This window comes from Rhyacophila brunnea, unplaced genomic scaffold (genome assembly GCF_057557595.1).
Source record: "Rhyacophila brunnea isolate RB1 unplaced genomic scaffold, BYU_Rbru_1.0 scaffold_5, whole genome shotgun sequence".
In the NCBI taxonomy this organism is placed as follows: Eukaryota; Metazoa; Arthropoda; class Insecta; order Trichoptera; family Rhyacophilidae; genus Rhyacophila; species Rhyacophila brunnea.
In genome coordinates this window covers 29,005,825-29,020,527 of record NW_028233170.1, presented here as the reverse complement: position 1 = coordinate 29,020,527, position 14,703 = coordinate 29,005,825, and the positions used below count along the sequence as shown (strand labels likewise).

The 14,703-nt window shown below is 31.0% G+C and overlaps 1 protein-coding gene across 3 annotated transcripts in view; it reads right to left on the bottom strand.

The window, feature by feature from the left end:
* spir (spire type actin nucleation factor) overlaps positions 1 to 6,155 on the bottom strand; it is a 385,120-nt gene extending 378,965 nt beyond the window's left edge. For all 3 annotated transcript variants that reach the window (XM_085955590.1, XM_085955591.1, XM_085955592.1), the window contains exon 1: positions 5,218 to 6,155. In XM_085955590.1, coding sequence (XP_085811716.1) covers positions 5,218 to 5,494 — 277 coding nt within the window. In that variant the 5' untranslated portion in view covers positions 5,495 to 6,155. The remainder of the gene's footprint in view (positions 1 to 5,217) is intronic.
* Between the last annotated feature and the right edge of the window lie 8,548 nt (positions 6,156 to 14,703).

Here is a 14,703-nt window from a genome sequence, read left to right as displayed (position 1 = left end):
CAAGGATGTAATATTATAGTGTTTTTCATGTGAATAATTATCGGTGTTTACAATTACAAACAGTAGCTTGCTATAAAATCAAACATCAAAACACCCTTCAAACTTCAGTCAAAGTTCACCCTTATTCAATGTAAGAATACTGAAAATTATGCAACAAATAAATAAAAGCAAGTCGGTGCTTTATTTATTTTTAACATTCTTCATAATATTATTACAAGTAGGAATGTATTAACAAATAATATTATGTATCAATCTTTTGAAAATATTCAGCGTTTATTTGGTATCAATTCATGATAATTTACAAAATGAGGTTATCACTTAGTATTTACCACATATAAATATTGTCTTACGATACCTACATGTTTTTCTCACGTGGTGAGCTTTATCAATACTTTTCTTGTCGTAAAGCATTTTTTTAAATTAGCTCTACAATCCTATGATCTGGGCTGCCTCACGAAAAGGTTTCTTAACAGATTTTGTTTTACAAGAAATGGATGTCAGTCACTTACACATATTGAAAAACAACATGTAAAATTTTCCAGACCCGGGATCCACGCCATTATAAGGCTGACGCGTAGCCAGTGATTTTTACTTCATACTTTGGTATCAGGTAAACAAGATTGATAACATAATAAAATCAACGTATGTATTATTAAAATGACATAAGTGCTGACATGTTTAATGTTAATATCATTCAACATATAATAATGCTAAGAAATACTCATTTTAACTGAATTGTCTCATTTTAATCTGATTAAAAATATATTAGTAATATTAATGACTATTATCAAAATGATAATTTAATGTATATTTCAATCAGCTGTAAATATTATTTTAGCAACAAAATTCTTGTGCCCGCGGCCAATATAATATTAGTACTTTGTACAGTAAAGTTGTCAACTTCATTTTGGTGATAAGCCGGAGGCATAAACACAGCTTATCAAGAAAATCCAGAAGGAAAACCCTCAGTGATACCACATTGGGGTATGTTTTGTTGCCGGTTGCCGCCCTTCGCGCCGTCTGACGCCCGTCAAAAAGGGCGGGGGCGGGCAGCAGGGGGCTCTATCGATCGAAAGCTCCGCGGCCTTGCGCCCCATCCCCCGCCCTCGCCAAAGCCTTTACGTCTCCGCTGTGGGCGGAATGAACCAGTTTCTCCAAAAGCGCATAATGTTAACCCCTTGCATTAATAATCAAAACCACATTGTTGCAATAAGTACTTAGATAGTATTCCAAACCATTATATAGTACGATGTTTTTTGTGCCTTTAACCTATATTTATTTAGAATCTCGGCTGTATCACGAGGAGGCCGTTAATCCTTATCCAGACCGAAATACATCTGAACATAAATAACGTTTTCCATCCGCGGGGAAATACAAAAATACATGAACATAATATTTGTATCAAAACAATTAAAATATTCTCAAAGAAATGTCTGCTATTAGTTTTTATACAATGTTCATTCAGGCATTAGTATGATGGCCTGAATATAAACACACATTGAAAACAATAATATGTACGTACTACGTACATTTTCCAGACGCGGAATTCCAGCCAACAGAATTAGACATTCATTACACAGAACACCCCTTCAGAATCCGTCATTCTGCCACTCATTCATCGCGGTGAGTTTAGTCGTTTAACTATGATAATATTATAGAGTTTATATTACAAACTCGGCGCATACTGCGTTAACTATAAAAAAAACACCACAGTTATTCATTATAGATACGTTTTGCTAAGTATTGAAGACGATTTACACTCTAGAGGAATTTAAAAAATATTATTATTGGAATTCCGTGTTGGAGGAGAGTATACCGGATTGGGGAAGACGACTTGGGGAGGTCAGGACCCACCCCGGGCTGACGCGCCACGACTGATGATGATGAAAACTTCAATGACCAATGTTGCATTATCCCCATTGCTTATTTTTGTATTAAGTATTGATTAAGAATATTAATACAATATCAGATATTATATCACTACCTTGCAACAAGAGTAGACTTTGTAAATACTTACCTGGTATATTATATTGCTGCAGGTAAAATGATTGCATTTCTAAGAAACTACCAGCAAGCTTATTATTTAAGATTTAAGCCATCACATTTTATGCTACGTACCCCTATGGGGGTGAGAACCCCTGGAGGGTTTCTCGGTTTTGTAAACGGTTAAGAGTCTCTGCCTTGAATAAAAAATGGGCAGGTAACACCTCTGGGCATTCAACTTTTTCAAAGTTTACCTTTACACCTTGCTTAGTTATGTCACGTCGAAAAATACTTATGGGTAGAAATATTATACTTTCTTTATTTATCGGTATTTCCCAGCTATTATATAAAAAAAAACGGAAGAATCTTTTTTGATAATGACGTTATCTTAATGTAGCAAATAATTAAAAAAAATGTTTACGTTTATGTAACAACATAATATCATTATTAAAAGCAGTGTGCCTAGATACAGAAAATTCTTATTATTTCACGGGAATCGATTCATAGAACGATAATTCATATTGTTTGCCTCTATCAAATGAAGTAGGTATGTAATAAATACTATTACTGTTCACCTGTAATTACTGAAAACCTCAGGGGTTTTATTAAATTTCATTCATAATGAAAATAGACGTCGCTAGGTAGGATATGACCACAATAAATGCAATGTTTATGACGAACATTACATCAAACATTGGCAATAATTTAGTACCTATCTAGTAACTTTTTTTAGGTTAACTTAAAACATCTTAGATGGGCAGCTACTTGGGCACGTTTATCTAGTGATACAATGTTTATTGTGTCTTCGAGTGAGACTTATTTCATAATTAATTATGTAACTTCTTCTTCTTCTTTGGCCATATCCGCTCCTCAATTGGAGCATATGGACACCACGCGAAGCCTCGAAGAATCCTTGTCGCTCGCCAGTCTTCTTGCTTCGTTCCAGGTCAAACCAGCATCCCGTAGCTCCGCCGTATACACTATAGTATTTAGCGGCCTTCCAGGACGCCGTAATCCAGTCGGCTTGAAGAACAGGCAAGCCAGATTGAGGTTCTCTTCTGGCATCCGCAGCACGTCTAGATAGTATTATCAAACTATCATATTATTGTGTACGTACTTCACTAAATGAATAAGAAACTAAACAGTCACAAAACCCTGCAAACATTGGCATCTTTAAAAACAGGATTTGGTAAATCAGTAGTTTTGTGATATGTTTCCCAGCTTACTATATGAAGAAAGATCAACGATATTAGATATATTATATCTGATATAATAATTATTATAGTAGGCATTGATGTAATTCCACCAAACATAAATATCAAAATTATGTGCACATGTTATCATGCCAACTGGCATAAAATATTGTACCTATATTTTGACAAATCATATTACATTCTTCCAATAAACAATTTTGTGCAAGTAGAACAAACCTTCCGTAGATTTTGTTTGTATTTCGACTACAATGTATTTATGTATTGCCATCTATCAAGTGTTGACAGTAAACAATGTTAAGTATAATTAATATTAATAATATTATTATTATGTATTTGAGTAGGATACCAGGTAAAGTCAACGTATTAATTTTAATTTATGCTAAATAAAAACGTTAATATTATAATATTATTAGATATAGTATTAAATAAGCATGAAGCATATTTTTTGATATATAATAATATGCAATCGGTACACGACAAATATTCTGAAAATGTTCAAAATATTGTGTCAAGACAAGTCGCGTGGACAGCTTTCTTATCTCACAGCGCGGACGGAGTCAATAGAAGAGAAGCGAAATGTGTTATATTTATTTATTTATTCATACGATATCTGTACATAAAATAAGATAGCGAATAATAATAAAATTAATATTGAGCCGAATATTCGAGACGACCTATGACATCGCCGTATTACTTTACTTGAATAATAATCGAAATGACGGCATTTTAGATAAATTAATGTGGGGTAAATCATCGTGATATTGTAGATGTGAATAAAATTTACTTTTGAATACCTACCTACCTCATTGTGTTCCATTCTACTTTTGTAATGTAAACTTGGCGTGGCTTATAGATTTTGAGGACAGCGTACTAATTTATAATTCGTTAAAATTGAGATAACTACTATATATTAACTTACTAACGTCACATTAAAACCAGTAGGTATATTTTAATTTGTTTAACCAAATTTAGTGAATTTCACTTGGCACTATTCGCCACTTGGCAGTCTTAGGACGCTGTCAGGTACCTTGCTAAGGCAATTTAGGTAAGTAGTATTAAGTCCTGTATTTATTTACATGCAATCTGATAATAAAATAATGAAATAAAATCTAATCAAACATCTGATGTAGGTAAGTATATCAGCGACGTCCCGTGGGAGTAGACAGGGCATGCACTGCTTATAGGCGGCGCATTCCAAACGGCTGCAATTACATTACAACAAAAATAATATTCGTCTATGATTACAACTTTTAATAGTAGCTTCATAGGTTTAGTGGAAATTAAAATTGTTTGGCTAAGGCGCTGATAAAAATTTCTTGCTCTAAACTACTACGTGATGTATGTCCAATTTTTAAAGATATTTTTATATAAATTTTATCCGTTGAAGACTGTCAATAAAAAATAATAAAGTATTTAGGTGGCTAATACATTATTAAGTCTGCCTAATGTCGGTACTTTGAACATTGTTATTCAAAATATAGGATTATATCAGCTTAATATATTACTTTAACTTATATTTAATGTTTTATTATTAGTGACGTCCATGATGGTCGAACGGCTACCGTGTCGGCTTGTAATGCCGTGGGTCCCAGGTACGAATCCCGGGTCTGGAAAATTCACATGTTGTTTTTAAATGGGCGCCGAGCTGTCCGTTCCATCTAACTTACGCGTGCCAATGTTTGCATTAATGTGCATTCGATTATTCATAGATCAGATACGTTCAAATTGTGCACCTCAGCATCCTGGGATGCCGCAGGATATTCGAAAATTGTACATGTGTAATCTCAATTCAAAGCGCTGATGAACGATCACAATTTACAAAGCGTATTTGGACCTAATAGGTTGAGAAAATTTAATGACTAATATCCGTTTCTCGTAAAAACAAAAATTTGTTAATACCAATGATGTTCATCATCATTGGTTTACAACCTCCACCTTGCAGAGGCCCATATGATCTTTTTATCGTCATGGTTTTAAAAAAGTAGGCAGGTATAATATTTTAAGAAACATAAAAGCCTACCTTTGATAGACGAAAATCCAGGCTTGAGATGCACACTTCCATCGCGGTGTATGAGGAAATTTTCCGGCGATTCCGGAGCACATTTGCCCGCTCCCAGGCCGCGACTAAGGGTTGACGCGCCCTGGTAAAACAGGGCCCAAGCGTGCTCCTCGCTTATGGGCGCGTTGAACGCGCTGAGGACTTGCTGTAAGGAAAGACATCCCTGTTCATCCAGCACTACCCCGGACCCGTCCACTCCGCAGTTTTTCCCGCACTCCTTCCTCTTGTTTGACTTCATGGTCTCCCGTGTGGATATAGCTCACTTTACCCGATGCCCATTTCAGCGCTTTATCAATGAATCAATTTTGACGGTAAGCAAAACATTCACGTTATCAATCCGATCACATGGCACACAGAAGTGTCACAATATTGAATGCCCCACAACAAAAATACACAATTAATCCACTTGTAATTTACCCAATTCGGATAGCACTGTTGTTTTTTTTTAGATGTTTGTGAGAAATCAGTGAGTTTTATTCAAAAATCAATCGTTTTAAGTTACCCCTATTTTTTTAATTTTAAAAATAACCTGCATAGTATTTCACGGCCGGCCGATTTTCAGTGTTTTACATTATTCCAATTGATTAATAAGTTCACAACTGAGATAATTGCAATGTTGCTTATACTATTATTACAAAAATAGCTGAACAAAATAAAGATGCCTATCAATATTACAAGAAAACCTTAAACAACAATAATTTCAATGTCTTCCCGATGAAGAATTGCGCACATAAAAATATATATTTAGTCAGTACACATAAAATTTAATATAAAATCTACCATTCGAATGAACTGTCAGTCATTTGACATACGAACGCATTGAATTTTTCGATTTTGACAGCCAAAACGAAAATACGCGGAGCGACACAACCGCCACACACCGCACTAAGAAAAGAACTGTTTTATTTATTTCAAATTTCCGCTGTTTCAGTTTATGTTGAGCGCACTCTAGTGGCAAGTTTTTTAAATAACGAAGGTTTAAATTAAAAATAATATGTACAACCTTACAAATAATCATAATATTTTATAAAATAATTTCCACCATTATGCACCATCAATTAGTTTTTTAGACGATTTTGTTACCTACTTTGGTTGCATGGGTCGATAATGATATACAACAACCAATAATTTATTAACTGAATTTGAGGATTTAGATTCCTACCTATTATGTATACCTACAACTAGGGAATCCAATCCCGAGCCAAAATTCTGATCCCGGAATTTCGGGATTACAATTTGACAATCCCGGGATCCCGGGACTGGTCCCGGGATTGGCATTTTTTTCCATTGTTAATATAAAATTTTTATATTTACACATACCATTGATAAAATCGGTCAAAAATAAGTCTAGTAAAATTTATACTATTTAAGATATTTATTGTTAATATTGTATATCTACGTGCAATACATACGTTTAATGGAGTAAATAATATTAAATATATATATACCTATATATAAATAATAATGTGAATTTAATATGAGATTGCTGTTTCTGATAGTAAAGACTTAATGAATGGGTTAGTGAGATTTAATATAGTAAACCAAATAATCATGGCGTACTTATGGCCTTTCCGCTTCATAAATCTAATTAGTCAGCCAAATATGAAACTGCCGTAAAACGTATGAGGTCATGGTGGAATTACTTTGTTAAAACTGCGAAGCATTGTTTTTTCCAATCTTTCTCATTTTTAATAATTTATGTGAAAAAATAAAATAAATCGGCAACTTACACATGGGGTATAAATCAAACTTCATTCAAACTCAGTTTATTTCTAATGTAGTTTTATTTTATTAAAAGTATTTTTTCTGTTATATTTTCGCGTTTATTTTATGTTCCATAAAAATTGATAAAAAAATCAATCCCGAAATTAAGTTTATCAATCCCGGGATTCATAGGTATCGAAAATAGCTCGGAATCCCGGGATTGGAATCCCTAGCTACAACTAATTTCGTCAGTCATCTGTGATTTGGTGATGCGTGATAACTAGGGAGCGGATTTATATGCAACAAATGATTAAAATCAATAAAATATGCACTAAAACCGAAGAAATATGCAGTACAAAATTGTCATTTTTTGTGGGAAAAAATTGTAAATACCCACTTTACCAAATATTACTGCCAAAAAATCGAATAACTAGTTAATAATTTTTCAACATAATATGACAATGAATATACAGTTAATCAATTACAATTTTCAAAACAGTTTTTTCACAAGTACAAATAATTGAATAATAAATGCAATGTAAACCAAACATAACTTAAAAAACAAAAACGACACACTTAACTATTCCTAAATACTATTTTCTGTTTTTTGCCCGAAAAAAAAATGAGTACAATATTTTTTTCAATATGCTCTGGCATTAAATTTTTCCGCATAGGTAGATATATGTCAGTATTTTGTTTATATGCGAAAAACGACCTCTCAACGTTCACAGAGGTGATTGGCCAAACTTTAAATAAAATAATTGCCCGAGTTGACTTCACTTTTTCTGATAAATCCACAGCTCAGAGATGGCATTAACAATGCAAGTGCATCTAAACTATCTACCTTCCTAACTTAGTTATAATATATAATATATAATAGTTAAAATATTATTTCATTTAATAATATATAGTTAAAATATTATTTCGATAAAATAATTTAAATAAAACTGAAATTATAAATTCAAAAGCTCTAAAATATGCATTTATTTATGAAATATGCACTAATGTCTCAAATATGTGAGTCGCTTAGAATCATAACTCACATTTTGCATTTTTGTCGTTTTTGAATTAAATATGCCAAGTGATTCTAAATGCATTAATCTATATACTTACAGAAAATAGTTGGGTATCAGAAGTCACTTTAAACTATGTGAAAATCGTTGACTAAGTTCACTGTTGGAGTAAAAACTCACATAATTCAAAGAATAATGTGAGTTTTGACTCCAAGGCCTTTCTAACCAATCAGAGAGCTCTATTCCTCAAAGTGTCATGGCGGATTTCGCATCTCAAAAAGAAGTTGCTGTTCACTTGTGTAGTCATTGTGTTTGATAATTTCGGCGTTATTTGTTAAAAGTTGACTAAAAATAATATAGAATTATTCAATATGGATATAAGTGTATCCCCAGTAACAGGTGGAGTCGTAAGGAAGAGAGAAAAGTATCCCGAAACTGGAAGAAAAATAATGCCAAGATTGACAGGTCAGTACCAAAATGTGATATTGAATTTCCATTGGTAATAACTTGTGTTTTGTCATCATTCTTCACCTTCTGTATAAAATATAAAGTTTAATAATTATTCTTAGCAGTCTCAGTAACTTAATTAAGCCTTTTAAAGAATTTGTCATTGGCTGTTGCCAGCCAATTTGCTCTGGACCTATAGGCTCTATTGTTTGACATGACAAGAGTCACATGAGTTTGTAAAAATTGTTTTCAACTAGTATACACATTTGAACGATGTTATAATATTATGTTAAAATAAGTTGATATGTATTATTAGTTATTTTATTACTTTGCACGATGACACTGTCAAATAAATTCAGCTCAATGCTTTATGAATACCTATAAAAGATTTCATTAAGTTATCAAAATAAACTTTACAATGAGTGAGACTTATTTGTTCCAAGAGCTAATTATATATTAGTAGGTATCTACGTATTCCTTTTGTTCCACAATAATGGGCAAATACTTCCAACGGTTTATTAAGTTGGTTTGTTTTATTTTGGTTTCAGATACAAGGCAACTGGAATGCCTATAATATCCCTTATGTTCACATCAGAAAGGAGCTAATCTTTACAAATCGTTGTCAATCAGAAGAATGCAAGAATTTGATCATAAAAAAATGTGATATCAATAAAATTCAGTGTCTGGAGTCACATTAGGATGAAGATATAATATTATTTAGAATAAAATTTATAATCACTGCTAACAATTTATGTCAGAACAAAATAAAATATGACAGAATGTCTTACAATAATTAGTTTTATTCAAAAATCCAATCATTCCTACCAAATTTGTATAAAAAGTATGATGCATCTACAATCTACATAATTATACCTATTAATATTTATGTAGCTTGGAATCAAACCTCACATTATTCCTACACCTTGGGGTCATAACTCACATATTCACAAAGTTGGTGTCAAAACTCACATTATAAATTTTTTAAATGCTTCCCGTAACCTTAGGAGTATTATTTATATACAAAAAATAATTTCAATCGACTCACTCACTCATAAATATTCAAGTGTATTCAATACTTTTCTTATAATTACTAAAAATAGTACTCTGGTGGTTTTTTGCGATTATCTCAAAACTCGATTTTTGGAATATGTGAGTTATGATTCCAAGCGACTTAAAATTTTATTTTTGGATTCTGTGTCTTTCAAAAAAGATTTCTGTGCAACTCTCATAGCTGTGCATAGACCCTAACAAAACATGCACTAGCATATAAATCCGGGCCCTAGTGATAACATTCAAGTCTTCTCGGAAGATTAATGCTATACCTCAGTGTTGAGGCACGGTCTAAAAAGATCATGCCTAGGCGATGCTCGGATTGCGGGTCGCAGGTGCAAATGACGTATGTCAAACGAAATATAATTTGTCATATAAATCCTACATGTGTCCATTTAATGTTCTGTTTATTGTTCTATCACTAACAATAATAATATATTCATTGACATGTTTTGTTTTTAAAGTAAATGGGTAACATTTTTAGTCATCTTTATACGATTAAAGAATTAATACGCCCGTCGCCATCACGAAACAAATTGAAGTATTTCCAGCTCGACATTTTCTCTCCGAATGGCAGTGAGTCCAAAATTTCGTCACGCCTATAGTTGAAAATTGTTTGCTATTTCACTGATGTATCACCTTAAGAAAACCTCTAAAAGAACAATGCAGGAACTCATTGAAGTAAACTGAGAAGTTGGTTTAAAAATAAACATAATATAAAAGAAAAGTCATAAAAAAGTTTATTTTTATTTCTTTGTGGATTCATTAAGGGGGATCCTATATGCCAACAGAGAACCTAGCGGAAAAATACGAAGCTTGCAATTTGAGATTTTTTTGATAATTTACAATTTCAACTGTACTAATTAATAAATATGTATCTGAAAACAAAAAAGATTTTTTTTAATTCAAAGATAAACTTACAAATGTAAAAAAATGTGAATTCGTTGCAGGGATCTTATTATTACATTATATTTTATGGTCATATTTATTATTAAAATTTAGTTTAAGTTTTCAATTTTTTAATAATATTGATATTAAATATCAATATTATTAAGCGTGTTAAGGGGGGACATGCTCGTCGAAGGTCAAAATTGAGTTTTTATTGTATTTTCAAACCATGATCCTGGACACTCCTTAAACGTTGTATATAATCTATTTATATAATTTTGAAGCCTTATTATCCTTTATAGTTATTTTAAACATTTGATGACTGCATAAAGTATTTTTGTTACATAAAATAGTATTCTTTTAAACCTCTCGCTCTAATGTTTCAGAATATAGTCATATTTCGGTACATAACTGTGTAGTGGTGTTAAGATTTTTTACATTTATTAATTTTTAAACGCATTTATAAAACCATTAGTATAATTTATTACGAGATAATTTTTGTAAAATATTCACGATAAAAAAATATTTTGATAATCTCTGTGATCCCAAATTTGACAAGAATTAGGCATTTTATTATTCAAAAAATCGGCAAGATTAACACATTTGAAGATAATTCTAAAGATACTTATTATAAGCTATGTCTTTGATCATTGAAGTGTGATAAACATCTTATGAATAATGATCGCTTTATAATAATTATTGACCTAAGAATAAGGTAGTGTTTTTTTGAAATACGCCATTTCTTTTGTCATTCCCTAGTGGTTAAGCTACAATATACGGCCGTAGCCATAAAATGACAAACTATAATTAAAGTAGGGAGTAAAATTATGTTAACGCGCGTGTTTGAACATGTACCTAACCGATTTATTTTTTTATTTTTTTTTAAACGGTACATGTTCAAACACGCGCGTCAATATCATTTTACTCCCTACTTCAATTATAGTTTGTCAATTTATGGCTACGGCCGTATGTTGTAGCTTAACCACTGGGGAATGACAAAAGAAATGGCGTATTTCAAAAAAACACTACCTTATTCTTAGGTCAATAATTATTATAAAGCAATCATTATTCATAAGGTGTTTATCACACTTCAATGATCAAAGACATAGCTTATAATAAGTATCTTTGGAATCATCTTCAAATGTGTTAATCTTGCCGATTTTTTGAATAATAAAATGCCTAATTCTTGTCAAATTTGGGATCACAGAGATTATCAATATAATTTTTTATCGTGAATATTTTACAAAAATTATCTCGTAATAAATTATACTAATGGTTTTACAAATGCGTTTAAAATTAATAAATGTAAAAAATCTTAAGACCACTGCACAGTTATGTACCGAAATATGACTATATTCTAAAACATTAGAGCGAGAGGTTTAAAAGAATACTATTTTATGTAACAAAAATACTTTATGCAGTCATCAAATGTTTAAAATAACTATAAAAGATAATAAGGCTTCAAAATTATATAAATAGATTATCTACAACGTTTAAGGAGTGTCCAGGATCATGGTTTGAAAATACAATAAAAACTCAATTTTGACCTACGACGAGCACGTGGGCCGTTAAGCTCGCCCGCTTTTTTTCATATAATATAATATACATAAATTTTTCATATAATATACATAAATTTATGTATATTATAATATTACATTTTTCACAATTTGCTTAGGGGTGCTGCAGTTCCGCAGTTCATATGGACGAGCCGCCACTGGATTTAACTATTGTGGGGATTTCAAAATCCATTGATATTTTTTCAATTTACGATTTTTCACTTAAAAAGAATTAACTTTTGAATATTTAGTGACATATTTTAAAATATCTAACTATTTCAATGCGCAGATTACACATACAAATACCTAATTTAAAAAAAAAAATCAGGTTCCTCGATAGGGCAGTACCAAAAAAATAACAAACCTGTAGAATGACATTTCAGCGCAAATAAAAAGGTTGCCGCTTAACTTTCGTAATTTTTTTTTTAAAAAACCCCAATTTTTAATTATCGATAGAGGATACCAGTAATTAGAGTTGGGTTTCGGGAATTTCCCGATGGGAATTTTCGAGATTTTCCATCTTGAATCTCGAGAATCTTTTCTCGGAATTTCTTTATTATCAAATATTAATTGAAAAAACGATTTTCTATATGATAAAAGTGGACAGAAAACACAAAACGTTTAAACAAGACTGATCGGGGCATTTAACACAATTAAGCCAACGTCGACTCAAAATGAGCACAATTTTTGCAACATCATTGAATTTTGTGTCTCAAAAGCGTACGCGATTGTCAGAGGCAGCGATTGACAGTCTGTGTTTTTTGAAATCCTATTTTAATAAGTAATGTTTTGAATTATTTTTGTTTTCTTACATCTATTTTGTTTGTCTTCTTACATACTTAAATAAAAAAAATCATATTTTTTCGAATTTGTCTGATTTTAGGATTTTTACAGGTTTTTTTTATATTTCCCGATATCTCGAGAATTCTTTTCTGGAAATCCGGAATCTCGAGATTGAGATTTTCTCGGGAAATACCCAACTCTACCAGTAATTATAATGTTGATAAAATGGTTCTCACTGGAAATGTCCTGTATATACATTTCCCAAACTGGCCACTGTACCTATTATCTATCTGGAACAACAGTGTCAATGTGGAAATCAGGTGTGTCCAACCCCCGGAACATCATAAAATGCAGCCTCTGTCCTTTATTTAAATTTAAAACAATCCCTTACACAGTATCCTTTAGATTTATTTTATTCTGAAAAACCCAGTTTTCACCTAAATGAAATTTATAATAAATTAACGATTCACTTACTCGACACATAACCAATTAGAAGCAATACCTAATAATAATATTAAAACTTGGAACTCTCAAGAATTGAGGAACGACTAGAGCTGTCAAAAAAGTATTGATTTATACCTTTCTTTCGATATGATAACGATACTTTCCACTTTTTTTCAGAAAACAATTCCTTGCAGAAAAGTATCATATTTGATACTGATGGATCGATTTGACTGATACTTTAATACTTTCTTTCTAGATACCAATACCGAGAACTAATATTATTTTTCTTTCAATATGACACGAAGGTTATATTGAATGATTTCATTCATCCAAGCTTAGCATTAAAAATTATACTGATGATACTGATGAAATCTAAATATAAAATTTTTATGTTTTCTTCTATAAAATTCTAGTATTAAAGCAGCCCCTCCGACCATAGCCAAGGATATCAAAAAAGTATTAATACTTTTGGACTGATATTTAGAAAATTTGCTATTGATACTTTTTCTCACTTCTAGCTGTTTTTTTGTTAGATGAACCTTAAAAAAAACTCTCAAAGACAAGGATCATTTCATAAGGATACCTTTCTTCCAATACCTATACCAGTATTGATACTTCTTCTTTCGATATAACATACTTTTAGTCATAGCTTATCATCATTAATGAATACAATATATTTTTTTATAAATTATTTATTTAACTTTTGGGTAAATAACAATTATTAAGTAATACATTTTATAATATCAAATAAGTATCTTAAACATTTATAAAGAATGATATATAATTCATAGCATAACCAATTTCAAGATTAATTTATATATATAATAATAAATGTTTATACACAAAGGGGTAGGTTATTAATATTAGGTGGTTTTTAAATAAAATATAGACAATAATAAATAATTCAATTTTGATTTAAAAATCATACTATTACTAATTGAAATCAATACAAGCAGTGGAATTCAAATTGACAATAATATAATGTATTACCATATTCTAAATAAATACAATATTGATCTGAATGTAAAGACAGCTGTTCTGAATCCAAACACAACATGTTAATTTGCTAGACGCGGGATTCGAATTCTGGATCCATAAAATTACAAGTGAACATTATGCCACTACACCACCATAGATATTTGCAGTTTCTTAAAAATTAGGATCACTATATATTGGGGTCAATAAAGTATTTTATATGACTTTCTGTTTAAGTTATAAATTTAAAAAATATATAATATATAAATATTACAAAAATGGGAAACTAACTCAAATTAGCAGCACATCTTTTAGAATATTGCAAAATATATAGCCCAGTCAATATTAAAAAAAACAAACAAATATGTCATAGTCGAATAAAAAGTTTAATACATAATGCAAAATTAATTTAAAAAAAAAAGAATCATATTTCTATTTTATGTTGGCATTTGTTTGTCTTTTCTCATAAAATAAAATGGTTTAATAAATTTTAGGTTTCTGATAATAATTTCAAATAGGAATCACTAAAATAATAGTTTAATTTACTAAGTACAGGTATTCCTCGTAAATTAACAACATTTTACAAT